The 27,913-nt window shown below is 50.8% G+C and overlaps 1 protein-coding gene across 1 annotated transcript; it reads right to left on the bottom strand.

Annotated features, from left to right (window-relative positions):
• Positions 1 to 1,819: 1,819 nt before the first annotated feature.
• Positions 1,820 to 26,451, bottom strand: SUN2 (Sad1 and UNC84 domain containing 2). Its single transcript, XM_032792100.2, has 18 exons — positions 26,201 to 26,451; positions 24,235 to 24,394; positions 23,002 to 23,192; positions 22,228 to 22,365; positions 21,750 to 21,845; positions 20,689 to 20,782; positions 20,238 to 20,308; positions 18,336 to 18,472; positions 17,352 to 17,561; positions 16,818 to 16,895; positions 15,584 to 15,627; positions 14,711 to 14,876; positions 14,086 to 14,313; positions 10,627 to 10,711; positions 10,019 to 10,134; positions 8,649 to 8,816; positions 7,636 to 7,728; positions 1,820 to 5,360 (listed from the first exon to the last, which is right to left on the bottom strand). Exons 2-18 carry the CDS (start codon positions 24,357 to 24,359, stop codon positions 5,247 to 5,249), a joined length of 2,154 nt encoding a protein of 717 aa, XP_032647991.1. The 5' UTR covers positions 24,360 to 24,394; positions 26,201 to 26,451; the 3' UTR covers positions 1,820 to 5,246.
• Positions 26,452 to 27,913: the final 1,462 nt, after the last annotated feature.

Genomic DNA, 27,913 nt, shown 5'->3' with positions numbered 1-27,913 from the left:
TGGGTGCTTAACTCCTTTCTAGGGTCAGAGTTTAGGCCACCCCCCGTTCCTGCATTTCCTACTGGCTAGGTTAGGCAGCTCCCTCCTCATCCTGCTGGAATTTTAAAGAAAGAGCCTGAATACCTAGGTGGCAGGCCGAAAGAAAAATTGGTGGGTGCAGAGCACTCATTAGCAGCTCCCCACCCTAGCTCACCTCTGCCTCCTCTCCTGAGCAGGCCACAGCATCCTGCTTCTCCCCCTTCCCTCCCAGCACTTGCACTGTGAAATAGCTGTTTCACACAGCAAGCCTGGAGGAAGAATACAGCACTTGGTGAAGAGGTGGGGCTAGAACAGGGATTTCGACAGGGATCCAATAGGGGCAGGGAGGGGGTGGAGTCAGGGCTGGGGGTGGCACAAGCACCCACCAGCACCAACAAAAGTTGGTGTCTGTGGTGGCAGGGCCCCAAGTCAAGTGCTGCAAGGCTTTAGTCCCCTTTGTGACTCTAGCTCAGCAATCGGCAACTTTTCAGAAGTGTCAAGTATCAGAGGGGTAGCGGTGTTAGTCTGAATCTGTAAAAGCAGCAGAGAATCCTGTGGCACCTTATAGGACTAACAGACGTTTTGGATCATGAGCTTCCGTGGGTGAATACCCACTTCATCAGATGAGTGTAGTGGAAATTTCCAGGGGCAGGTATATATATGCGAGTAAGCAAGCTAGAGATAACGAGGTTAGTTCAATTGGAGAGGATGAGGCCCTGTTCTAGCAGTTGAGATGTGAAAACCAAGGGAGGAGAAACTGGTTCTGTAGTGGCACCATCACAAGTCTTCTGTTTAGTCCTGACTGATGTGTTCAAATGTGCAGATGAATAATGTCCAGCAGTTCTCTTTGAGTTGTCGGCTGAAGTCTTTTTTGCTGCAGGAAAGTCCTATAAATGTGGCCAGGGATTGAAGTGTTCTCTACTTTTTGGTATATATGCCAATTCGAATATCTGATTTGTGTGCCAATTATCCCTCTTCCGAGAACTGTTTCCAGTCTGCGAGTGACTAGCAGGAGCATTGCTGCATATATTACATTGAAGGACGTGCAGGATGAACAGGTGATGGTGTGGCTGATCTGCTGTTCTGTGCATGGTAGTCGCCGTCTTGTAGAATTGTGGCAGAGTGGCATCCGGGGTTTTTTCGCATGATTGGTTTCCTCCCTGAAGCTAGAGTTACTAAGGTAGCGTGCAGTTGGCTGGTGAGAATTATTTCAGGTTGCAGGTTGTCTTGTCGGGACTGCCTTGCTACCAAGCCTGTGAAGATGTGGGATCATTCCAGATGTTTAGCACCCTGATGATGCGTTTGGAGGTTTACTGAGGTGTATTAATGGCCAGTGGATCCGTTGTTCTTTCAGGTTGTCTATGCTATAGAAGGCTTCTGTACAGTCTGCTCGTATCTAGTTTCCGAAAATGCATGCCACTCTTCATTTATCTCACCTGAGTTTAAGGTATCGGTCCAGTAATACATTTAACATTTTTTAAGAGTAGCCTTTCATAAATATAAATATATAAACTAAACGATTCTCTTATGAAAGAAATAAAGGTTTTTAAAATGCTTAAGAAGCTTCATTTAAAATTAAATTAAAATGCAGAGCCCCCCGGACCAGTGGCCAGGACCTAGGCAGTGTGAGTGCCACTGAAAATCAGCTCGCATGCTGCCTTCGGCACCCGTGCCATAGGTTACCTACCCCTGATCTAGCTCTGTCTCTTCCTCTCTACTCCCAGTGGAAAATGAGTTCAGTCCAAGCTCTGCCCCCATCCTTCCCAACTGCAAACACATTAGAGGAATGTCTACAAATCTCAACTGTTTTGACATAATTTATTGTCTTGGATTTTTTTTGCATAGGCATAAGTTACAGTCTGTAGATAAAAAACAAACAAAACAGTGCAGCATTTGCAATAGGCTACAGAATTAAATACAGATTAATCTGCTTGTGCCCAGCTTGGTTTGCTTAAGGTTAATTTATAACACTTTCCTGGTACACACACAGAGAAAGAAAGAGAGAAAGGGGGATAAGTGAAGCAGCTCAAGGGGAGTAAACAGAGAAGCTCTGCCTTAGCAGATGTTGCCCCACTTATTACCACCTTGCTGTACTCATCTTCTGCATCTAGTACCATGATTACCTGGCATGTTGATAAAAGCCAGGGCTGCAGTTGCAGCAATTTTAAACACCTTCTGCCCTACAATCTGACAGCTGGTCTTGGAGCACAGGAAAAGTTAATGAACCTTTTCCCCTTTCATCACTGTTCCAACATGCCTAGATGTTGGGGAAGGGTTGGTTCAGTAGTCAGATTTTAAAGAAGCACCAGAGGCTAGGTCCACTGCTCTTAGGGGCTTGTAAAGCCCTGGTCAACCCATCTTCAATTGCCAGTCCAAGTTCCTTGCAGGTGGACGCTGAGTTCTAGGGACCGGGACATGCACTTCCATGGGGCAATCAGCATCTGGTGTAGGAGCCATTTGTCACCCAGTCACCACCCCCTGCAGCCAATTTAGGAGCGTGGTGATTGATTCCAAAGGGAGGTGCTGTCCCCCCCTCAATCCCTATGGGCACATGCATCAGAGCCACATGCTTGATGAAGCAATGGAGGAGCAGATCAAGAGGACTGCCTGACTTCTCCGGCTGATTTAAGGCAAGACACGTGGGCCAGAAAAAGCCCATTGCCAGCTGTGGAAAGGAGTCCCCTTCACACCATCCCAGCCCTACTGGACTTCAACAGGTTTTGGAGACAATCTGGCAAAAATCCGTGCTCAGTACTCTCTGCAGCTCACAGCCCCAATTTAATTCAGGAGGGGGGGTGCTAGCCTCAAATGGGGCTGATACAAAGTGAGCCCGTGGCTTTTCTTTCAGATAAAGTGAAGACAAACATGGATACGTAAAAACCAATTCAAAACATAAGCTGAAGTAAGAACAGAGCATGCTCGCCAAAACCTAGAGAGAGACACAACCCTTCTCTGAGCAGCCACATTACCTTCTGAAGGCCACAAATATGAGCTCCTACTCTGTCCTGTGGCTCAAAGCTGATAATCTCACCACCACACCCACTATAAGGCTCCAGCCAGCCTGTTCACAGGTCCCTCTCCCCTCCTCCTCTTGCCAGCTGGGAACAACACTAAGCCTGGGGAGGTCTTTGTGGCTTTGGATCTGGGTGAGAGGGGCCATTCCTGCCTTGGTGCTGTCTCCCTGCTCCCAGATAAATCCATGGGAAGGGGTAGTTGTCAGCCCCTCCCTGCCCACTTGTGTCCTGTCCAACCATCCCCATACACTGCCTCAGCCCAGGATGGCAGCTGTGACACGGACCTGCCCAATCTTCCCCTGAGGGAAAAGGCCAGTCCCAGCTTCAGCCACAAGCCCCCTCCTGGAACCACTGCTACCACCATTACTACTCTCCCTTGCAGGCCTGGCAGCAGGATCCTTACTAATCTGAACCAAGCTGCACCGGCTTACCTCACCACCCCTACTTCCAGTGATCCCCACAAGCTCTGTGTCACAGCACCCTTCAACTAGCCTTGGCACCACACCCTCTGCTCTGCCTGCTGTCTTTCCCCACCCTCGCCCCACATCAGAGCTGTCAGGCTCGTTATCCCCAAAGCTTGTATAATATTGTCTCGTATCCCCCGTTATCCTGCAGGGTTTGTGCCACTTCCCGTGATCACACTAATACTCGCATATCTGCCTTGTGTCCCCATCAACAAACCCCGCATGTCTGGATAACTACAGCCTACACTCTACCCCCCCTATGTACAGTTGCTTATATACAGATGTACATAAACCAGTGGGGGTGTAATTATATATTTTTACACCCACCACAGACTGTTATAATTTTGACTAGGGTTTTCCAAAAGCAAAAGCAGGCAGGCTACCAGACCATGGAGCCTAGTACTCCATCTCCAACTGTGGGCCATGGCATCTGATCATGCAGCACCCATGGAGGGAAATTTTCTCCTGAACCTAGCTACTGATCAGTTCAAACCTCAAAGCCTGAGGATTAAATAGCCCTGGCCATTTCACTCTAGTTAGTGCTACTCTAAGTGGCTAGCCCTTCATTATTCTAAGTGATTTGCCTCAGTGGTATCCGTTGTGATACAAAGTTCTATAGGTTAATTATACATGCATGGAAAAGTATATCCTTCATTATTACTAAAAACAGTGCCGGGGGGAGGGGAGGGAAGAGTTCTAAAGGACATCTACACCGACATTTTGACTTGTGAATGTTTAGCACTAATTGGAGGATTTACATGTGAGAACACCACATGTGTGTGGGAATAATACAGGACCATCTCCCTCTCTGGGCACAGCCTTGCATATTGGTGAAATCCAATAGCACTCAGCTGCGATGGAAGGGAAGGTGTTTCTTGATGACTATATAATACACTGACCTGAGTGCAAGGTTTGCATTGCTGAGGCTGTTTCACAGTCCCAGGGAGACTAGATTATCATCTCCCTCAAGGACTAAAACCTCAGTCTTTTGCTAATATATTAACCCTTTAATACAGGTCTGTGTGTCCTCATTATTATTTCCCTCTGCTAACATGCCTGTTAGCTACTTTCCAGGGTCATGAGATCCAAATTCAACCCATGGCAAGCTAGCCACTGGGTCTAACTAAAACAAACCACTGATCCAATAATGGAAGGAAACGGACAATAGTGCAAAATTATTTGGTCATGTGCCCACCCTCCCTCCAACCTCTGACATTCAGATGGCGCCTATCCAGCCAACGATGCCATAAATAGATCACACCTTCACCCCACTGTATTATAATAATAATAATAATAATGTTTGTTCATAAAATTTGGGACACTATGCTATAGTCTTCTTTAACATCTGGAAGGGATGGGGCTAGGAAGAGGGAGGTGGGGGAAGAGTCTGGACTGCAAAGACTCATTTAAAAATAAAATTAAAAAATGTCTGGCCTGACCTGGATTGGAGCCTTATTTCCCATCACACCACCTTCTGAACCCTAAAATCCCTCCCCCTCCCCCCTACCCAATACAAACTCTTCCCTCTGGAAGTGGCAGCACAGAAAAGCATATGGGGGACTAGGTTTGCCAAGGGTGGTCATTCCCTCACCTCTCTCTCACCCTGGGACTTGAGAGAAGCGGCAAAAAGAATTTCCTTAACCGGCTTGCCATTCTCTCTGGAGACAACCTCTCTCTGCCATGGTTGTCGCTTGCGGCCGGCGCAGAACCTGAGGTAGCCAGCTGGGGGCAGGGGAGAGCCACGGAGAGATTAGTGGACTGGCTCCCCGTGCACACGGAAGCGATAGATGCAGGTGTACTCCGGGTGACCCCAGTTGCTCAGAATCCGTAGCTCCACCACCTGGAACGTGCCCACATCTTCACCCTGAACAAAGAAGAGAGGAGATATTTCATAGTCTGGGTCACTCTCTGCAGAAACACCATTTCTAGGCAAGAATCAGCCCGTTCCCCACAGATTCCTCACTGATTTCAGGAGGGGTCTTCACTCTCACACATCCTAGAGAGTTCCTATTCACCCTCAGAATTTAATAGGGACAGAACCAATAGGGTCCTATTCAAAGTACTCTACGAACTTAAATGGGCCAGATCCTCTCATCTTGCAAAGCTGTGCTTGGCACAAGACCAGAGGGGAAAGGGTGGGGGCAGAAGTAGCTTTAAGTCATCTCTGCAGAACCAGGATCCAGGGGCCGCATCAGTCCTATCCAGTGGTCTCCCCAGGCTGCCCCAGCAACCAGGGATGATCTAGATGAAAATGTGCCCCAGCCACTCATGGGTCATCCAGATACAGACGTGGCACCACCAGGACCCTTCTCCCAGGCCACATCCCCACACCAGGGGAGACCAAAAATGGGTTGGGGCATAGGAGCCACAATAGTGATTCTATACCAGCAAAGGGGTCCCCTATGCAGGGGGAATCCTCAGGGGTGGCTAAGCCAGCTTTAGAGCTGCTTTGTGTCATCACAGCAGTGCAAACAGAGTGGGGTGGAGGGTCTGGCCATTGATATTAATTAGAGAATGAGAACTTCTCTGTAGGCTTTGGATCCTTCCTGTAGAATTCTACAGCAGGAGGAGAATTTGCTATTCAGTTCTACAGGACAGCTCAGAAAGAAACCTATTAAGAGGTTACAGCATTATCCATTCAAGTCCAGAGGGCCTTCCCAAAAGGAAAGTCACCTCTCTAAGCCAGCCCAGCCAGAGGTCTGGGTCAGTGTGACCCTCAGACCCCCTCCATGCCAACTGCTAAAGGGTTCACTGTTCTGTGACAGCAACTCCTGTGAGAGCAAGGCCTGACAAACTCCCTACACCTAACATACTGCCTTCCTGGTATTCATTTATCCATAAATAGTGTCTTGTAAGGTATTAAATGAAAGCTGGTAACTTACTGGTCATTAATATCATAGTAAAATGTATGTATTGATGATATTTAAGAAGTTACATATACACACTGAAATTATGTTTTAAAGTTTGCAACCAGGCAGAGCAGATAAACAGGTTTTCTGCTAGACAAAGCGTGTCTATTCACCTATCCTTCCCTGTGATGGAAATCAAGCAATGGAAAACCAATGCAGTGGAAACCCTATTTACTTACATATGAAAGTCAACAAGAAAAATAGGTGGTGGAGGGGAGTGGGAACTCAAACAGGAGTATGAGAAGATACCTTGGAGCCAACACCCAAGGAAGGGAACCACAGGAGTTATTCTGTCCTTGGGGGAGAAAACAATGAGTTTGGGGAAATAGAAGGAGAAACAAAAAGACATTTTGTCATCCTTCACTGAGGAAGCAAAAAAGGACAGCGCTTTTTGCATTCAAGAAAGTTGGATGGTGGGCTAGTGATGCTGAGAGGTTGCTTTAGGTGAAGAATTGTTTTAGATAAGGATTTCAGCCCGTCAGAGTTCAAGTAATACTAAGAAGCGTGTTAACCCATTCTTAATATCCTTGCTCACTCTCTCTTCAGTCTTAATTTTTGTAAATAAACCTATTTGTTTTTCGCTGTAAGTAGATTCCAGTGTGGTGTTATCATCAAGGACCTGGGCCAGTCAAGCTGTGTGTACACAGTCTCTCTGGTACAGCAAACCTGGTTATTACTGAGAGAGTGTCCAGTGACAGGGCCTGGATACTGCAGGGAATGCACTGAGCACTAGCCTGCAGAGAGGACCTGGAAGTCCATGCTTGTGGGCCCAAGGCTGCTGGCTCAGGGAGCTGAAGCACAGCAGGCACAAACAAGACGGCTTCTCGCTAAGGGCAGGTAGTGGCAAGGAGCATCATAACCCTGGGAAGCTTCCTCCCGAGTCAGTAGCCAAAACATCCTGGAGTTCACATGCTGCAGTGTCTAATCCAGTCTCCCTGCCCTTGTTGTACTGGATCAGGCCAATAGCCCACCTATCCTTGCATCCTACTGTACCTCAGACAGTGGCCAGCAATGGGCCCATTTGGGAATGCACTGGGCCAAACCACATCATCCAAAGAGCTCCAGAAAGAGACCCTGGCACAGCAGAGGGAATGGCATTGGCAGGGGCACGGCCTGTGTGAGGACACTTCGACTGGCTTCTAAATACTAGAGGTGCGGGACTCTCTGGACTTTCCTCCTTGGCTCAGTATCCAGGGAGCTCCCTGGGGTCCTACCACTCCTCCTCCGTACCTCCAAGCGAAACGTCTGGATGGGATCCCCATCCTGGTCGTATGTGAACTGTCCGAGAATGATGCCCTCTTGCTGTCCTTCTTCTTCCAGACCCTGTGAGACCAAGTGAAGGTGGGTTAGAAAGGGAGGGTGGAGTGATGAGGATGCAGACAGAGAAGGAACATGGGATGATCAGAGTGCCCAAAGGGAGACAGAGACAAGTGCAGTTAAACTCCACTCCTGCTCCCCATGCCAAAGTAAACAAACAGGGCAGTGAGAGGACAGGGAACATGCAGGAGCAGTGGGGGGACAAGGCTGTGTGCAGGGGCGCTGTAACAGTTTGTATAGTGGGGGTGCTGAGAGCCATTGAACCAAACTGTAAACCCAGGATACAATAGAAACCACTTCAAACCAGGGGGTGCGGCAGCACCCCTAGTTCCAGCACCTATGGCTGAGAGTTACACATCCACAGCCCTTCCCTCCCCTTGTACCCTCACCCTCCTCCTCAACCACATACCCATCCCACCCGCCTCCCCACAAATCATCCCCTCCCCATGTACCCCCAGCCATTGCCTCCCTCCCCCGTAAAATGTCCCCACATCATATGGACCCCCAGTTAAACCCTCCCTTCCCTCTTCCCCCACTTCCCCATGAACTCCATTCCTTTTCCCCTTGTACATCATCTCCTCCCTCAGGTACTCAGTCTCAGTCCTCCTCTCCCCAATATACTCCCTCCCCAACACATTTCCTCCTCCCATGTACTAAACCTCTGGCTCATCTTGACTCCTTCCACAGGATACCCCCTCCCCATATTCCCCATCTCACCCTGCTCCACAACACTCCATCCCTTGGCTTAACACACCAGCCCCTTGCAGCACCCCCATAGAGAGACCACCTCTGAGGCAAGGAAACATCCTCATCTCCAATACTGGAGGGTGATTAAGAACAGCAAGATCCCAAAACCACCTGTGTCCCCTTCCCATACACAGTCTTTTCCTCCTCTACCCCCCATTTCTGTGCAGAGAGACACTCACAAAGATGGCAAAGTCCTTGGGTGCACTGGGGATGGTGTCCCGGGGCGAGAGGGCTTTTGGGACATGCTCCAGAGTCACAGCAGTGGGGCGAATGTGGCTGGACAGACGGATAACAGCAAAGCCCTGAGATCCACGGAAAGCCCAGCAATTCCCAGGGTTAACATCCGGCTACACACAAAAAACACAAAACCAATCCAGCTTTAGGTAACGGTAATAATCATCACCTCACGCAGTTCTCTAGGCCCTTTCGACCCAAAGCACTTTACAAGCTGCTATGCTGGGATCCCTCACCCTCCTGGGAAGTGCGGCCACCTCTGGAATTCAACATGGCAACTGTTAAACACACCACAGTGCAAGACACGAAGAAAACGTTGGGTCTGATCTTCAGCCCACCCCCAGGTCACTTTGCCCCACTGCAGTGGCACAAAGTTACCTCTAAGATGTTGCAAAGGAGTCACCATTAGCCTGGAATGGTGTGAAACCCACTCTTACTGAGGGGATGAAGACACAGATGTGCTCCTGGGGCTGGTTCTGGATCAAGGGCAGGAGAGGGTTTGGCCTATCCTCAGCTGGCAGAATGACTTAAAGGAGCTGACCCAGAACCTGACTGCCACAGAGAAAGTGGTGTAGCATCTGCAGTGACACTAACCAGCTCTATTAACAATTACAAGTGCTGTCAGTCCTCAGCCTTCACAACAAAGAGTTCACTAGCTGGGATGAGGAAGAAAGGTCTTCCTCTGGTTACAGCATTGCATTCAGACATGGTGCTTTTTATACCTCTCTGGAGGATCTGGCACTGGATGCTGTCAGGGCCAGGACAGGGGGCTGGAAGGAGCATGTGCCTAGTCTGCTATGGAAATTCTGAGGACATTTACAGCCTGATTTTTGAACTAAAGCCACAAATGAGGTCAGTGGGTGCATACCAGAGTTTGAAGACCCAGCTGTGATCATAGCTAAGGTAAGATCAGGTGTGCCGTTTGTCACCTAACTCCCATGTTCCCCCTTCCTCGCGCCAGGACAGGCATCTTGTGTAGCACATGCTGTCAGGGAGGCATCCCTAGCCCCATGTTCATATCTGATAGTTACACTGTGCGAACCCAGAGAAAGGGAATGAAATGGAGGAAGTGTGACTTCAGAGCACGGGAGACTCTGTAGCGACAGGAGAGGAGATGAGTCAAGGGTGATGGGATGGCAGTCTGAGCACCAATGAGGAATCAGCTAAATCACGGGGTCAAGGGAGGTGTTATGAGAACTATCCAGCTGGGCTCACTCTGGGGCAACAGACAGGGAAATAGTCCACAGTGGCAGGAAGTTCCAGCTCAGTTCACAGGGGTAAATACGGACACCTCTTTACTCAGCTCGGTGCCTACCTGCAGGATAACCCGTGGAGACTGAGAATGGTACCACAGGGGGATCCCAAACAGACTCAGCAGTGCCGTCTTTGTCTCGTAGGTTTCTGAGCACCGGGTGCTAATAACACTGGCCCCTGAGATTGAAAGGGAAACAAGAACACGTGAGACCACAGCATCCTCACCAGGTGACAAAAAAGTTATGCCCTCTCTGTATATCTAACTATGGTCTCCCCTGGGGAAGGTAAGACACCAAACAGAGCATAACGTACAGAGCAGGGAGGAGATATTCCAGCTCAGCTCATGGGGCGATAGACAAGAACCATCCTAGGGGCAGGGCTGAACTCTAACCATAACAAGCTGTGCCGTACACGGACTCTCGTCTGGTGAGGCTGGGCTGGCCAGTTGAGTCCCGCTGTAATGCTCTGCATGCGTGAGAGCTAGTCCAATACCCTCCTTCTTCACATGCCCAGGTGCCTGGCTATGCGCTAAGCTGTCAGGACTTGCTGTCTCCTAGTAAGTCCTTCCTCTGATTAACACAGTGAGCGTCTTCAGTCTGACACCCCCTTTCAGTACTTTGAGGCCACTGGAGGAGGGAGGCGAGGCGAGGCGGCCACTGATTTACCTACCCCCTGATTCAAGGGCGTAATCAACCATTCCAGTGCGATCTTCGCTGTAGCGCTTCAGGGCTTGGTTCACAATGAGGTGCACTTGCTGCAACAAGGAGTAAAGGACACAACAGAGCTGAATGCAAACGCTAGAGACAAACTGATCACACATGTGCACACACACAATCCCAATACACACCCACGTGCACATCTGTAGGTGCAGCCTCTGCGTGCACACACCAACATGCACAATGGTCAGCACATGCAAGTGAGGTACAAAACATGCAGCCCATCACACGCAAACACCTGGCACATACATTTGTCCCTATGCACACGCATTTTTAATACAGCCACACACACACACACACCTGGGTTGAACTCTGCCATTGGTTGAAACGCCAACTTGCCCAAGCAGGCAAAAGGTGGCAGGGAAGCCATTTGCACCCCAAGCATGTTGTCTAAAACCACTGAAAAGTCACAGAACAGAAGTGATGCGAACAGTGTTGGAACTAAAAGAACTGCTGATTATGGGCTTCAGATGAGGCCACTGAATTGTTACAGCCACAGACCAGAATCATCTTAAAAAATGAGACACAGCATCTAAAAAACACAAGCGAATATTGGCTTGTTATGGCTCAAGAACCGTGATAGCGTGATGACCTCGTCCCTTTCAGATAGGTCTCTTTTGGGAAGACCCTGACAGCTCATCCACAGTGGCAGGGTGCCCAGTAACCACCACATCACCAGCATAACCATTATGGTTATCACTGTGGCACACTGGGAAATTACTATCACGTTGCTGGGCTTCCTTTCTCCTGATCCTGTAAGATGTGCTGGCCAGATCCGGCAAAAAAAAAAACAAAACAAAACAAAACAAAACAAAACAAAACAAAACAAAACAAAACAAAACAAAAACAAAAAACAAACAAAAACCAAACAGGATCTAAGCGAGACCCCTCCCATCAACCATGGCTGGGTCCTGAGCCCCTCCAGAGATGTGACCCTAAGGGCTTGTCTATACTGGCACTTTACAGCGCTGCAACTTTCTTGATGAGGGGTGTGAAAAGAAAAAAAAAAACACCCTCCCAAGTGCTGCAAGTTTCAGCGTTGTAAAGTGCCAGTGCAGACAGTGCCCCGGCGCTGGGAGCCGCACTCCCAGAGCTGGTAGCTATGCCCCTCATGGAGGTGGGCTTTTTAGAGCGCTGAGAGAGTTCTCTCCCAACACTCTGCCACAACCACACAAGCCGCGTTAAAGCACTGCCGTGGCAGCACTCTAGTGTTGCCAGTGTAGACTAGCCCTTAGGTTCCCACATGTTCTCTTTCACCAACTGATCTGCAAGAACAAGAGGGAGCAACGGCTGCATTTCCTACCTCTTGCTATTCTTTTATCTCCTCTTTTAGTGTGCGTTTGTCTTAAGAAACAGCATGGAACTTTAAACACCACAACCTAAGAGCTACCACCTAAAATGGACTCACTTTTTCCTTCCCCCAAAGACATAGGATACTATTTAAAAAAAAAAAAAAAAAAAAAAAAAAAAAAAAAAAAAGACTTTCAAACCAGGGCGTTTCCCTTTATTTGTAAAGTTTTTAAACTCTTATTCCTTCTCTATTTGTTATTAATTATTTGTATTACACTAGCATTTCCAGACGCCACCTGAGCCTGCACCCCACCCTCCATTGTGCTAGGTGTTATATACACACATAGCAAGCAGGGCTGGATTAACGCAGGGGCTTTAGGGGCTGCAGTCCAGGGCCTCAGGCTAAGGGGGGGGGGTCCCCACAAAAATAAATTATATACAATTCAATAGTCACTAACCCAGCAATTGCAATCAACTAGTCAATCCTGGAGCCTCTGCCAGCTGACCGTGATCTCCAGGCCGCTAAAAGTTCCACGGCGCAACAGAGCACTCACGCAGGCTGCCTGCCTGCCTTGGCCCCACACTGCTCCTGGAAGTTGTCAGCTGCTGGCACGTCTCTGCGGCCCCTGGCAGAGAAAGTGGCTCCATGTGCTGTGCCCGTACCCCACTCCTGCATTGTCCCCACAGTTCCCACTGGTTGGGAACCGACCAATGGGAGCTGCAGGAGTGGCGCTTGCAGCCACGGGCAGCACACGGAGACACAATCCCCCTCTCCTCAGGGGCATGCAGAAACCTGCCAGCAGCCTGCCGCTTCCAGGAGCAGCATGGGGCCATGGCAAGCAGGCAGCCTGCCTGACCCCTGCTGCACCACCAGCCAGGAGCCACCGCCTCCTGGCTGGAGCCTACACCTTGCACCCTCTCTTGAACCCCAACCCCAGGTCAGGATCCCCTCCTGCACCCAAACTCCCTCCCAGAAAGCAACTAATATAACAGCTATTCTAAGGTAAGAAGTAGGCTATTTTGAATTAACTATATTCTACATATTTTAAAACTGAAATGTAACCACAGAAAGGCTTTGTGTTAATTAAAAGGCAAGTTTTGTATAGCGTTAATAGCCTCGATGCCATAATTGTGATAGTTTTTTTTAAATTAGGATAGACTTGTATACAGGGTCCCCATAAAAATCTAACAGGCGCAGGCTCACAGGAGAATTAATCCGGCCCAGATAGCAAGGCAATGCCTGCCCCAAAGACTTTACAGTATAAATGGACAAGACAGAAAAAGGGTGTGGGAAGGGGAATATCATCTGCATGTTACAGAGAGGGAACTAAGGCACAAAGAGATGAAACAATTAAAAGGTTACAAGTGGACTCAGTAGCAGAGCTAGGAACTGAGTCCAGATCTTCCAAGTTCCAATCCACTGCCTGAGCCACAAGCTCATCCTTCCTCTTAAAGATGTCTTTAAGAGTTTTATATTTTCATTGTCTGATTATCAAAGGTGGCAAGCCCCCACTACTCAGTGACTTCAGTGCGGGGTTTGCAAACTCTCAGCACCTCTGAAAAAAACTCAGGCTATAAGTGACTTGACTCCACACCCTGCCTCCTCATTTTCTCTGTGAGGGTTTAATAAAATGTTTATCAGTTTTGTGATTTACAAACAACCAAAGCGAGTCCCTGGCAACCCAATCCAATTTACTTTCAGGGCTCTGGGACTAAGAAAAAAGCAATAAATAGGTCAGAAAATATATGAAGCTCTAAACCCCTGATCCTCACAGCCTCACCTGCTCTGGCACACAGCCACACATGCAGGCTTGGCATATATGCACACCTGTGTGCATGCTAGGGACAGCAGCTCAGCCCCACACACACACACAGTACCCATCACATCAAACCATGAGCACACACATGGTGCCTCAGCTTGTGTCACATATGCCCTGACACACCCCATGTATGCAAGTGTGTAAGGGTTTCAGGGCTGGCCTGCCCCACGTCTGCATACATGCACAGATAGCCTGACACACTCAAACAGGCTGATGCTGCTTTGACACTCGAGTGTGCCATGCCACAACCCCCAAGCCAAGTAAGTTACTCAGAGGAAGCTGCTGAGCAGGCAAGGCCTCACCTCTTCGGTCACACCTGTGACTCCCTCCTGCTGTAGCACTACCCCAATGCTAGCCGTGGCATCCCGTGCAGACATCCTCTGGTCCTCAGAGACTCTGACGAGGATTTTGCGCTCCAGCTTCTGGAGCTGATCCTGTAGCTCCTCACGTTGGAGAACCAGGCTGCCCACTCCACCCTCCCCAGGCTGTGATAGGAACTGGCTGATCCACCGGGGGAACTGTGCTTCCACCTGAAACCACCAAGGAAAAGAGCTCAGGCCAGGAGAGGGAGTCTGCACCGCAGAGCATGACAAACAAGCAACACCACAGACGGGCTCTAGGAGTCTGGCCTACAGACCCTTACGTGCAGGGAAGCCTCCATCCTTGGATGATACCGGATACGTGAGGACCGCCCCTACCAGTGCCCAGGTTGTGGCAGAAATAAAGGCCACCCCTCCTGGAAGCGTTCAGCTCGTGTGGAGAGATGGGGGAGGGGAGGGGAAAAAAAAAAAATCAAACCTAGAGGTGCCTAGCATATGGTTGGACCACACAGTCCTGCATCATCCAGACATTCCCACATCGCAGTTTAGCAGAGAATGGGAAAAATGGGACTTCTGTTAAGGGGATGGGCTGAGGTCCGAGACTCACGTCCTCCCGCACTCCCTTGATTTGTCCTGGGAGTGACTCCACGTGCTTCACCACCGCCTGCTGGTCAGATGCCAAGAGTGTGAGCTCCTTCCTCAGGCCTGCCAGCTGTGCCTCCAGCCTGCCCATCTCCTGCTGGAAGCTCCCCTGCAGGCCCTCTTGTGTTGAGCTACAGAAAAAAAAAAAGGGGCGGGGGGGGAGGCAGGGAGAAGGGAGAGAAAAAAAAACAAACAAGCAAAATGAGCAGAACGCAGCCTAGGTGCCATGGAGGCAGCAAGCTACCCCATGGCGCCTCCAGTTTAGAGAAGAGCAGCAATGTATTCTGGGGTTTCTGTGCCCAACCCAAGCACAGTGCTCTAGGTGCCATCTTGGCAAAGCCACAGAGAGAGAGAGAGACTGACTGCCATCTACCTGCTCCAGGACACACTGCCTTTGCACAGGCAGCTAAAGAGCACGCTGGCCTTCCCTGCCACCATCTCAAAACTGCAAGACCAGGCTGCAGAGCCTTGCTGTCACCTCCCTTTTGGCATCCTTGCTTTCCAGGTTTCGCTCTCTCCCGCCCACTAGCTGCGTGCTGGATTCTTTCCCCTCCACATATTGATTTGTTTGTCTCTAAGTCCAATCTCATCTTGGTTCCTGCCCATGTTTATTGCCGTTTTCCAGACCACATCAGAATCTGAAACCCCTCCCAGTCTGGTATCGTAGATGTGCCAGGAGCCCCAGGTTCCAGATGAGGCTTAAGAGTGATTCCTGTGAGATCCCACAGATGCCTTCCACTACCAGCTCCTTTACAAATCTCATCAGCCCAAGCAGGTTGAGGACGTGTTATGACTACACAGCTACACTTGAATAGCTCCCGAGAGATGGCCGGATTACCTTTGCCATTCTGAATTCAGCTGGAGCATCCGGGCCTCCACCTCCTGTGAAAGCAGCAGTATAAAGGGAACAAACATGACAGAATTAAATTGGTCACATGGGTGGGGAAGGGTGTCTAACAACTTCACCTAGGAACACAGGAATTGTCAGACTGGATTAGACCCTAGGTCAGTACTGGGTTTACAAATGGTGCCAACTGCACTGTGCTCACACTCAGAAGACCCCTCATCACACCCCTGTGCGCCACGCCGAAGCCCTGGCCCCGTTCACTTCTATCCACCCCCTCTGTGGCCCATGCAAGTGGCTCTGGGGAAAGAGCCCAAGCAAGGGCAGGGCCTCCTGTTGGAGCGCAGGCAGACTAGGTGGCCGGGCCATAGTTCAGACACTGGGCCCACAAAAGGTTAATATGGCCCTGCCCCAGGTCCATCTAGCCAGTATCCTGTCTGTGACCATGGTCAGCACCAGACGCTTCAGAGAAAGGTGTAAGAACCCCATAGTCGGCATGCATGGGATAATCTGCCCCCATCATTAGGTCTCATCCTGGTTTCTAATACTCAGAGACTGGCTGAAACCCTGAAACATGAGGTTAGTATCCCCTACAACAATTCTGTTCCTAATTATGCTAACTCTGGATGTTTCTGTTACAAGTATGTAAGAGTCCAATCTCCGAGTCTTGTTAAGTTCTTGGCTTCAACAACTTCCTGTGGCGGTGCGTTCCACGCTCTAGTTAGACATTGAGTGAAAAAGTATTGCTTGTATGTTTTGAATTTGCCACCTTTTAGGAAGGGCGTTGTTGTGCGTTAACATATGACTGTGCCTAGAACACACAAGCTCTTCAGAGCCAACACCTCATCGCTTGTGAAAAGTGGTATGAGATCCTGACTCACACAAGCGGTCAAGGCCTGGTTTTAGGTTTCCATCAGCAGCACAGGACACCTGCTAATTCAAGGGAAGAGCAAATCCTGCTGCATCACCAGCAGCACTTCCTGCAGCACCTGGGTTTTCCTTGGTGGTCTCCTTATTCGAGAATTGATCTAGTCCAACTGCATTTAGCTTACGGGACCCTATGAGCGTGCAGTCCCATGGCTGCAGGCACTGAAGTGAAATGCACCTCCTTCCCTAAGCACGGTTGCTCCCTACAGTGACACCTCTTTTTGGACAGAAGCAAAGTTCCTGGACTGTAGCATCCCCTGTTTTTGGTATTTGCATGCTTTCAAGAGGCAGGTCAGTTTACCTGAGATGCCTGAGTAATCTTCTCCAGGCGCCCATTTAAATCCTTCTGCAGCTGGCCTTGGATGGCATCTAGCTCACTCTGCAGGGAGACAGGTGAGTAGATGCAAGATCAGCATATACACCACTGCACACACCACCTCACCCACAATTCATCCTCTCCCCTACACCTGCTGTCCCCCCACCTTTATGGCACATCTGCCATACTCCAGCTGCCCCATCCCTATCCCACTACACAACACACACCCCAGATCATACTCTCTGTACCCACCACCCTCATCTGAACACATCCAACCCCACTCCCACTCATGCCACCCTCATCCACCCACTTTGACCCCAATCCTACTACTTAACCACCATCAGCCCTTCCCACCACCCACTCACCTTGACCCCCAGCCCCAAAACAGCCTTATGACCCCCCACTCCCATCCCAAAGCAACAGGCCAGGGGGACGAGGAGGAAAGAGATGGCTGTGACTTTAAGGAGAAGTAGGTGGATCAGGCCAGGTTTCCCCAGGAGAGGCCCCCACCTCCCCTACCTGGACGTGCAGGGCCAAGTCCTCCTTCAATGCAGCCTCCGAACGGCTCACCAGCCCCTCCAGGAGTGTCAGGGTGGCCTCGTGTGTCAGGCCTCCCCCGGCTGCCACCCCTCTCTGGAGCTCCAGCTTCTCCAGCCGGGATGCCTCCGCCTCTAGGGTCTGGAAACGTTTCTCCAGAGTTTGAAACCGAGACAGGATTTGCTGCTCTGCCTTTTACCGCCAGGGTGGCAAAAATAAAGGGGGAAAAAAAAAACAAAAAAAAAAAACACACACACACAGTGGCAAATGTAGGACTGGCAGCCTTACCCAGCTGTCCTGGCAGCTCTGTACCCAACCGTGACCTGCCAGTGCAGGCTGCAGAGGGAGTGGATAGATACAAGCATGTCCTCCATTCTTCACCAGGGGACAAGCAGTGTGTGCACAAATCCAGGCAGGATTGGACTGCTGAGATGTTTGAAGGGCAGCCCCCCTCTCAGCCAGTGGAAAGAACTTATATAAAAGTGGGCAGCACCTCTGTCATACTCCAGCAGAGGGCAGTGGTGCGCATGCAGGTACACACACCCATCTCAGACTAAAGGGGCACCTCTGCTCAGCTAGTGGAGGGGGCTGTATGCACACAGGAGGGAAATCATAGATTATTAAGGTTGGAAGGGACCTCAGGAGATCATCTAGTCCAACCCCCTGCTCAAAGCGGGATCAATCCCCAAATGGGCCCCCTCAAGGATTGAACTCACAACCCTGGGTTTTAGCAGGCCAATACTCAAACCACTGAGCTATAGAGGCTAAACATGTCTCCCTTGTCCCTGCATATTTCATTTTCAGGGTATGAAGAGGGAGCTTGTCTCTAATCTTGAGAGCGAGTCCCTCAGGCACATTCAGTCCGCCTAACCCTGCTGCAGGAGGTTTTAAGGGGTAGGTGCGTTAGCAGGAGGGGTGAGCAGAAATGCTAGAGCTCCCCTCACCCCAGATCCCTCTGGCACTCACCCGAAATAACGCAGATGAATCCCCGGCTCTAAGCACCTCCTCTTCCCCAGCAACAGGGGGCGAAAGCTTTGCTGCTCCCCAAGAAAACATGGCAGGGTAGAACATCGGGAATCCAAAGGGGTAGAAATACCAAGCACCTGGCATCACAAAAAGGGGACTGGTTGGTTAAAGTGTGTGGGGGCAGGGGAGGTGTGTACAATAGACCACAAATGGAGGTGCATTAGAAATGCCCCGGCAGGCTTCAGAGACTGTTTGCTCACAGATGGGAACAGACAGCAAACAACAGGCCTTGTGACTTCACCACAGTGACCGTAAGGTGGGCTGCTCTCATTCAGGTACGCATTATTTTTGATGCGGTTCACAGCAATGACCATCACCACAACAAGAGGCAGCAGAGAGCCCCCTTGCAGTGTTGTATATGCTGAAGCTAGGACAAAGCAATAGAATTCGGCTCCTGACCCAGATGGTATAGGGCAGTGGTCCCCAAACTATGGGGTGTGCCCAGAGGTGCAGCAGGGCCCAGGCCAGCTCCCACAGGGGCCAGGAATGGAGCACCACCCAGCCCTGCTTTGCCCCCAGCTCTGCTCCGGTCCTAGGTCAGTTTCCGGCCCCGGCTCCTGGGGGGGGCAGTCCATTACAGGTAAGGGGAGGGGAGGGTGACATAAAAAGTTCGGGGACTGCTGCTATAAGGTGTAGCCCACTGAGATTGTTTGCTTACGTTATACAGAAATGTGCTGAAACATAGTAGGCTTAAAAAAAAAAAAAAAAAAAAAAAAAACCCAAAAAAAAAAAAAAAAAAAAAAAACCAAAAAAAAAAAAAAAAAAAAAAGAACACCCACAAAAAAAACAAAAAACAAAAAACAAAAAACACACACCACACTCCTCCTAAAAATAGCTTTGTCATGTTGCAAAACATGTTCTGGTCCTAGCTGTTATTCAAAACAGTTTTAAATAAAAAACTTTATTGTTTTGGAAAATGTTACCTATATGGATAGTCACTGGTATGGCATTTATGCAGCTACGAATTAAAGGCGAATCTAATATTAAATAGCCAGTGAGGGAGTAGAAGGTATTTTAATTATGGCGGTGGAAATATAGATATGGTAAAAGACAGGCTTAATGGAGTGTTGTTGTAAGTGATTATAAAAAGGATAGCATGCTAATTTTCGATTGGCGTGCCCATCTACCATCCAGGTACAGAGAAAGGATTACACTCATTCTTCTCATCCAGGACTGATCACCACGGGATACATCATTTCATCTTAGAATGTGAGCATAAAGGCAGAGCATGCCTGTTTTCTTTAACTAACTATTTGATATTAAATAAAGTCTTTAATTTTATCACTCATGTCATTCACAGTCCTCCACAAAATTAAATTACCTGAACCACCCTGGAGGCTTGAACCTTAAAGAATTCAGTTTGGTTTTATTTCTGATCATTAAAGTACAAATTGGGAACACAAAGCCAAGGGCTACAAGGGGAGGCTGGATGGGAGGGCTTGGTTTCACTCATTCTGGAGTGAAGGGTCAGCTGTAGCGTTCAGAACTGGAGCTGGATCCCCTCACAGTCCAGGGGATTGGGACCCAGGGGCTGGGTTCAGAATATTAAACAGTGGTTACCAAGCATAGCGCTAATGCTGGATTTACATGGGCCAGGGCCAAATTCACAACATCCTGGCCCTTTGTGAAAGCATTTCCTGCTCACTGGCACCTGCCTTAGGGAGTGGGCCTTTGGATATAGACACATGCACAGCACAGAGGAATGCAGGCTCTCCTGTGACCTCATGGGATCATCGCATTGCCACAGAGAGCTCAGGATATCTTCTTGAGCTTAGAGCCACTCTGTCCAGGGCATAAGAGAGGGGGGCAGGGAGAACAGATTGGCAACCTGGGATGACTCACCATAAGCAATGGAAGCCAGAAGCAGCAGCAGCAGGAGGAGCAGAAGGAGTTTCTTCAGAGCTGAATAGCGCCTGGAGATCAGAGGGACAAGGAACAGATGTCACGGCAGCTACCCATGCCCTCTTGCCCAGGAAGTTTCTGCATCCACTTGGACAGTACTAGGCAGCAGAGAAGGGGGAGTTCTGGAAGCAAGTTACACCCGGAATCTCAACCCACACAGCCCAGCTTGGGTCCATGGTCAGTTTTGGCCACAAGAAAAACAACAACAACTGACCCTTGTCCTCACAGCTTTACTAGGGTCCTTCACACGAATCTCTCACTGTGGTCCTCCCCTGTGGGGACTTTGTATTCCTCACCCCACACCGTCCACCTGTCCATTGCCCTGTCCAGATCCAGGTTCAGATCCACACCAACCTGCTTCCCTCCGTCTCTGGTTCCAATCCACACTGACCTTGTTAAGACAAAGACATCCAGCAAAGAGGCTGCAGTGGTGAGGCGGTACCACGTGGTTCCAATCCACCAGTACAACAGTCCAAAGATCCGGCCTGCAGAGACCCACACACTGCATCAGAACAGTCAGATGCCCCTTTCGTATCTTCCTCGCACTCTGGCCAGCACACCTGCTTCCCTTCTCCAGAGTTCTTGCCCTCTCCCTGCTCTTTAGAAAAGCTATTCACCCTTTGTTGTTATTATGACCCCACAGCACCTAGGAGCCCAAGGTCATGCACCAGGACTCCTTTGTGCTAGGTGCTGCACAAACAGAAGCGCCCATCCCTCCTTAAAAGCACTTCTTCCCGGAGGCATTAATTCCCTGAAGAAAGAAAACCACTACATTGAATGAGATCTGTTCTGCTAGGAATGCTGACCATCCCTGCTCACCGGCTGCATAATCTAGCCCAGCAGCTCCATCTAATTTAGACTGTACGGCACCTAGTATGTTGGGCTACAATTCTTTGGAGCAGGGACCGTCTGTTAGTGGTGTGTTTGTACATCGCCTAGCACAATGGGCCCTGAGCCCTGACTTGGTCCTCTAGGCACAATAAAAATAAATAGTATTAATGGGCCCCCTGGACTGTACTACAATAGAAATAAATGTCATTATAATGTCTTTTGAGGTATGTAAAGGCTTTTTCCTCTCTCAGGTTTGCAAAGACCAAGCACACCAATGGTGCTAAACAAATGATAAGTAAGAATAATCCATCTCAAAGACACAGACTGCAGACTTGCCTTCAGTACTTTGGCTATTCCAGCCCTGGGACCTGTGACAATGCCCTCATTCCTGCCCTGGTACTGGGTCCCCTAAAAACACACACATCTCTCTTTCCTAACTTTCACAGTCCCTTAGTGGGCATGTTTTTTATTTTCATGGTTTTTTGTTTTGTTTTTAAAACAGCACATGAGAAAATACCCCTTTGACCTGTGACTACTGCATGTGTGTGCATAGAGGGTGGCAGGCGTCAATGTGCGTGGAAGAATGCTGCCTCCAGAGAACGCTGACGGCCTCACACTTACCTGGAGAAGTGACCACCAGCCAGAGAAAAGAGCCTGCTCGTGAGATGGCATTTCTGAAACCAGAACCAGCGCTGTTCTGGTCCAAGGAAGAGTGACCTGGCATGAAGGAAGGAAGAAAAGGCCATATATCACAAAAGTGAGGTCTCGTGTCTTCACTCACTAGCTTTGGAATAGCGGGTGGGATTTCCAGCATTTAGTGGGGGAGCCCTGACGCCTTAGTGAGTGAATATTAACTATTCTCCCCCCAGCCATAGAGACAGGCCTGAGGTGAGGGGGGAACCCCACTCCAACCTCTCTGTGGTCACAGAGCCAGGCCTGAGGTGAGCCTGGAATGATGATTGCCTGCCCTGGTTGTGAGGTTATTCTCTCCCATGCAATGGAGCCAGGACATAAGTGGGTCTCTATTGGGAGGCCTCTTCCCCCGGCAACCTTGCTACACATGCTGCTGCCACCTTCAGGGTGTCAGAGCCACCCCTACCTGCATAGTCATCCTCAGAGGAGTAGCCAGATGAAGAGGCATAGGTATCATAAGTCTTGCTCTCTGTCAACCCATTGATTTTACTGGACTCCGTACCTCCTGTGCCTCTTCTCCTCCTCCTTGCAGAGAGCTCTCCACCTGTCCAGGAAACAGAGTCCCCTTGAGATACTAGCCAACACCCTCTTTGCTCTTCCTCCCCAGGTAACAGTGGGCCGGTGGAGGGGACAGAATTCTGTAGGGTAGTGTGCTTGGTGCTGGCGACTCAGGGTGTGCCCAATCACCCTCGCAGTACTAGGGAGGCCCACTCCTATGCACTTACCGTCATCTTCAGCAATCCCAATACCTGCTACCCTGATAATTCCCCCAGACTAATCTTGGTGTCCCATCAGTACTGGCTGAGAAGGGCAACAGTCTTCCCCTGTGGGGCTCTGTTCCTCCACTCAGGGCTGCTCCATTGCCAGGGGGGATGTGCGTGTGCATGGCTTTCTGATCACTGACTCAGGTTATTGGCAACCTGTGCAGCCCAGGGGAGAGGAGCTGAGAAGAATCAATTCCCTCTCATGTGTTCCCTGCTCCCAGCAAAGGGGGCACTTCTAAGGCAGGTCTGGGGTCCCATTGGTGACGCAGTTTGGAGATGAAGCCCAGGACGCAGTTAACATGTTCTTCTTTCACATCAAAGGGGAGGGAGAGCAGGGTTGCTGCAGGGAGAGGAGCTGGGGCCCCACCGGGTGACAGGACAGGGTACAGCTGGCACCGAGGGGAGACAGCACTCACCCCAGTAGGAGTCACTGTCCTGTGGGTCATCAAAGGCCGCGCTGCCCCCACCAGCAAGTCCCCTGCTGCTGCCCAGGTAGGACTCACTGATCACAGACTCACTGTAGTAGGAGGTCTGGGTGGCAGGGGTAGGTCCCAAGTGGGGGACTGGAGAGAGGCGCTTCATGCTGCTTGATTTCCTCCGTAGAGTCCTGCCCAGAGCAAGGAAATGAGAGAGCGCTCCTATGCCGCGTGTACATGTGCCGGGTGACCAGGGGGGAAGTGGAGAGCCAGAGCCAGCTTTGCTTCCGGTCAGGCTTTACACTGCTTGGGGCCCTGCCTGCCCTCCTCTCACTCACACCACTGCTGAAGTCACTGGAGTGAAACCAGCCTGAGTGAGGAGAGAACCAGAGCATGGCAGCACATTTTGAACAGTGTAAATGGCTGTCATCTATCCTTGCAAAATAAGAGCCCAGCTGGGGGCAGTCCCCTGCCACCTCCCTCCACACACACCTCTGGCCTATCACAGGCACCATGCTGCCACCCTCAAGCGAACACCCTGCCCTCTGCTTCCTGTCTGCTTCCTCTGTAGCTGCTGTGGTTTTCCTGGAAGGTGTCTGTGATCAGGAGAGGTTGCTGGGGTGGGGAAGACAGTCTGACAACAACCTATAACCCCTACCGGGGCCCTCCCAGCACAAGCTGGACAGCTCAGCTCTGTGTTACTGTGCACAGCCGGCTCCCACACCCCCGTTTTGATCATTGCAGTCCCCCTCAGTGGTACAAGAGCAAGGGCAAGACCAGGACCAGGAAATGCTAAAGTATGCATGACAAGTGAGAGTGTTGTGTGCCTGCTGGGGAGGAATAAGGTGGAAGATGATTGTGAGGTACACAGGGGTTACCCAGAGCCAGCCCTGGGAGGGTGCAGCAAGGAAATCCAGCTGATAAAGCCAGGAAAGTAGCTTTTCTCTTATGCTCCTTTCACCACCAGTGGATGCAGTGCCCTGGACAGACCCTAATACCCTGACCCTCTAAGGATGAGCGCAGAGCGCTCAGGGACAAACCCTCACTCTCACAGAATGGGGTAAGGCGCTCTGGACAGATTCTCAGTGACCCCTGACCTGGGGCTCAGGAGTGGAAATTCACACTATGGCAAACTTACTCCTCACCTTTTTCAAATTGGGCTACGGACAAACCTGGCAACCCCGCGGCAGATGGGGATGATGTATACTGGCCCCCCACTCTGCGCCCTCTTACCTGTAAGGACTGTCCCTAAAGGGAGGCTCCTGGCCACCCAGTAGCAAACTGCCACCACTGCTGCTGCCATCATCATCACCCTGGTAATAGCGGGTGGCCCCAAGGCGCTGGCTGCGTCTGGACATGACAGAGGAGAGACAACCACCACCCAACAAGGTACCTGGGAGAGTGACAGAAAGAGATGGGGGAGCGTGAGAACTCGGAGGTACTGCCTGGCACTGGCAATGAGTTGAGCAGGGGGTAGCCCCAGGAATGTGCACTCAGTTGGGAGGGAGAGGAAGGGATGTCCTGCAGTGGGGCAGACAGGGGAAAGGGCCTTGGAAATCCTCTAAATGCACAGATGCAATCCTCACTCACCCAGCCTCACTCCCTGAGATGTCACTGGAATTTGGGGTCTCAAGGATTGCATCACCTGAGAGTCGTGGGAACGGGCAAAGCCTGAAAGGCAGCAGCTCAGAACAGACTGGGTTGGCGGTTTCCTACCCTGGAGGTGGGGCGGGGCGAGGGTTATTGCATTGGCCTCTCACCCTTGCTTACATGGTTTCAAATCCTGTCTCATGCCAAAAATGAGGAGAGTTCAGTGGATCTCAGCCAGTCTCCTCACACCACCACCACCCAACAGCTCAGCATGACTGAGCAATCTCCACTCAGTCAAAGCCAAGCTAACTTAGCAGGGGACGCCATGGGTCAGGACCGAGATGCACTGGCAGCACTAGGGGGCCAGGTGGGTATCAACACTAGTCCAGTAACTGGCCTGACGCAGCATCTGCAGCCTTCCCTATGACCTCCATTTCCAGTGCCCCAGGCTGTTCCAACCACAAGTTAGCTCAGCTTCTACACAAGCCAGCAGGCAGACATTAGCCTGTTTCTTCCAGCATGTCACAAGCCAACTGCTTGGCTCAGACTGGGACTACAGGTCTCGTGAACAGAAAAAGAACACATGTCCTGCAAAAAGAAGCCCACATGAGCAAAGCTTCGTCCATGTAAGTGCCTGCCTGGCACCTGTTTCTATAAAGCAGCCTCCCTGCAGCACACCAGCCAAAACGTGACACAGCCGTGGAGGCAGATACTTGGCCCAAATCCACCACTATGTTCCACAGTTTATAGGGTTGTAAATTCCTCCTCTCTTTATTCCCCTCTCTAAGAGGCCACCCACATGGGCACAAACCCCTCATGTTAACTGCGGTCTTGCTGGACAGGAACTGTGCCAAAGCCTGGGTTAAATCGAACAAAGTAACAACTTCCAGTCCCACCTTGTGACCTGGCACAATTCCACAAGATGCTTCCATATCTGGCTCCTTCCCACCCACGCCCTGGCAACTCCCGCGCTGTGGATACATCCTGCCCAGACTCTTTCCACACCTTGCTGAAGCACAGACAGTTGTGTGCGTGCTGACCCCTCCCTTCCCCTTTACATCCTGCCTCCAAACTCCTCCCTTCTAGATACACTGGGGGAAAGGGAGGGGGAAACTAATTACATCCCAACAGCAGCAGCACAAGGCATCCTTCAAATGCAGCTAAGGAGCCACCTTCAGCCCTGAGCTAAGGCCACTGAGATCAACAGAGTTACCCGCGTGGGATAAACTCGACCCCTTGTCAAAGCAAACACTTTGCAGAAATGGCCCCTCTCAACTCTTGCTTCCTGGGTGCCCTCACGCCCCATGACCAGCTAGCGGGACCGGGAGCCGGATTCTAGTGCGGCTCAGGCAGCACCTGCAACTCCCCCAGCTGGGTGCCAGGGGCAGCCCCCTCGAGCCGGCGGGGGGGGGCAAGTCTCGGGGGAGGGGGAGCTGTCACTTGCAAACTGGGAATGGGAGTAAACTGGGAACCCCCCTCCGGGGCTCCACGGAGTTTCCCCAGCCCGGGACCCCCCTCCTGCAGCGGTGCGTTCCGCGGCACCCAGCCAGGCGCTGCCCCTGCGAGAGGGGGTGGCCGAGCCCGGCCGGGGCGAGGGGCGCACGGTCACCTGGCTGCGGCGCTCTCCAGGCCGCTGGCTGGCTCGGAAGGGAGGCTCGGCTCCCCGCCCCGCTGCTCTCTCCAGCCGCCGCGATGTCGGCTCCTTTTGTGTCCCACGCGGGGCGGCGCTGGCAGCGCCCCGGCTCCGGTTCCCGCGCAGCTCCGGGCGCGCGGCCCCTCGACTCCCGCGGCAGGGCGCCTGGCTCCGGCGCGGCGGGCAGCACGCCTGGGCGGAGCGCCTGTCACTGCCACACGCTGCCCGAGCCGCCGGGCCGGGGCTGCCACTCACCCGCCGCCGGCCGCCCCCATTGGGCGGTTCGAACACAAAGGCCCGGCTGGGCCCCGCCTTCCCGCCGCTTGGCTCTATCATTGGCCCGGGCGGCGGGAAGCCAGGTCGGCCCAGGGGCGGCCATTAACCCGTGAGCTCCCCTGTGCAGTCCCGCGCGGGCCAGAGCCCCAGGCTGCGGGGTGCTCGGCGCTGTACAAACAGGACAGCCACTGTCCCAAGGAACGGGCAAACTAGTAGATTGCTAAGCAGCTCCAGAGAGCTGGGAAGCCAATGGCGCTCTAGCTTTAATCCACATTCCCGTTCCTACTTATGAAGGTATCTGCCTTACAGTGACAATGGACCATCTTTCCCCCCATCGCCAGCCTAACCGTGGCTTCTTGGCTTTCCTGTTCAAACTGGATTGGAACACGGGAACGTAACCCCTGCTCTCCCTCTATTACAAAGTCAAAGCAGCAACCCATTCCTCCCCCAACGTAACAATACCGCACTGTGTTGCCAGCTCTTGTGATTTTATTGCGAGTCTTGCACTATTATGTGTGTTTTCTTAAAGCCCTAGCTCCCGGAGTCCTGTGATGATGTGAGACTCTCAGCTTTTTTTTTTTTTAAGTACATTTCTGGTCGTTGTTAGAGCTGATAAGCTTGAAAATGTGAATGCTCAAAAGCAAGCAAATACTTAGATTGCAAGTTCTTTGGGGGTAAGGACAGTGTTTTCGTTTTGTACAGCACTTAACACGTTGGGGTCCAGGTCTAAGTCTAAGCGCTGCAGTCAGTCTGTCTAGGGTACTTATATGGCGTCATTGCAATAGTATCTGAGGTCTCACAGTCATTTCAATTTCTGTATTGTCACAATAACCCTGCGAGATAGGGAAGTACTATTATCCACCTTGTACAGATGGGAAACAGGCACAGAGAGGCTAAGTGACATGTCCATGGTCACATGGGAAGTCTGTGGCAAAGACGGGAGGTGTTATGGCAATGCAAATAATGAAAAGACTCACAATTTATTATTTTTAAACTCCATGATTTGTAAGTTATCTAATGATTTTTGGGGCCTGACTCATGATTTTTGAATGTGCAGGGTTGGCCATATTGCACCAGTTGGTACACATATTACAGAGCAGAAGCTTCCACCTCTCACATAAATAAAGCACAACTTCAGCCCTGCAACAGTAGCTGTAGTCAGTGGATACCAACCCCCATCATGTAACAGGGTATTAACCTTTTGTAATTATAATTCTGACCTATGTCAGCTGATGGAGACAGGAAATAAAGATCAAGCTCCTAACGCCCCAGCACTTGTATGTTACACCTTTATTACAATACATCTCCGATTTTCCAAACCCTCAGTCTTACTAAGGTTTGGGGATCACAAAGACTTTACCAGAGCAAGATTCTACTGCATCCTATAGCACTAAAAGAACCACAGCTCTTTAC

The sequence above is a fragment of the Chelonoidis abingdonii genome, chromosome 1 (assembly GCF_003597395.2).
Source record: "Chelonoidis abingdonii isolate Lonesome George chromosome 1, CheloAbing_2.0, whole genome shotgun sequence".
NCBI classification, from domain to species: Eukaryota; Metazoa; Chordata; order Testudines; family Testudinidae; genus Chelonoidis; species Chelonoidis abingdonii.
Note: the sequence above shows the minus strand (reverse complement) of the source record. Positions and strands in the feature narration are given on the sequence as shown.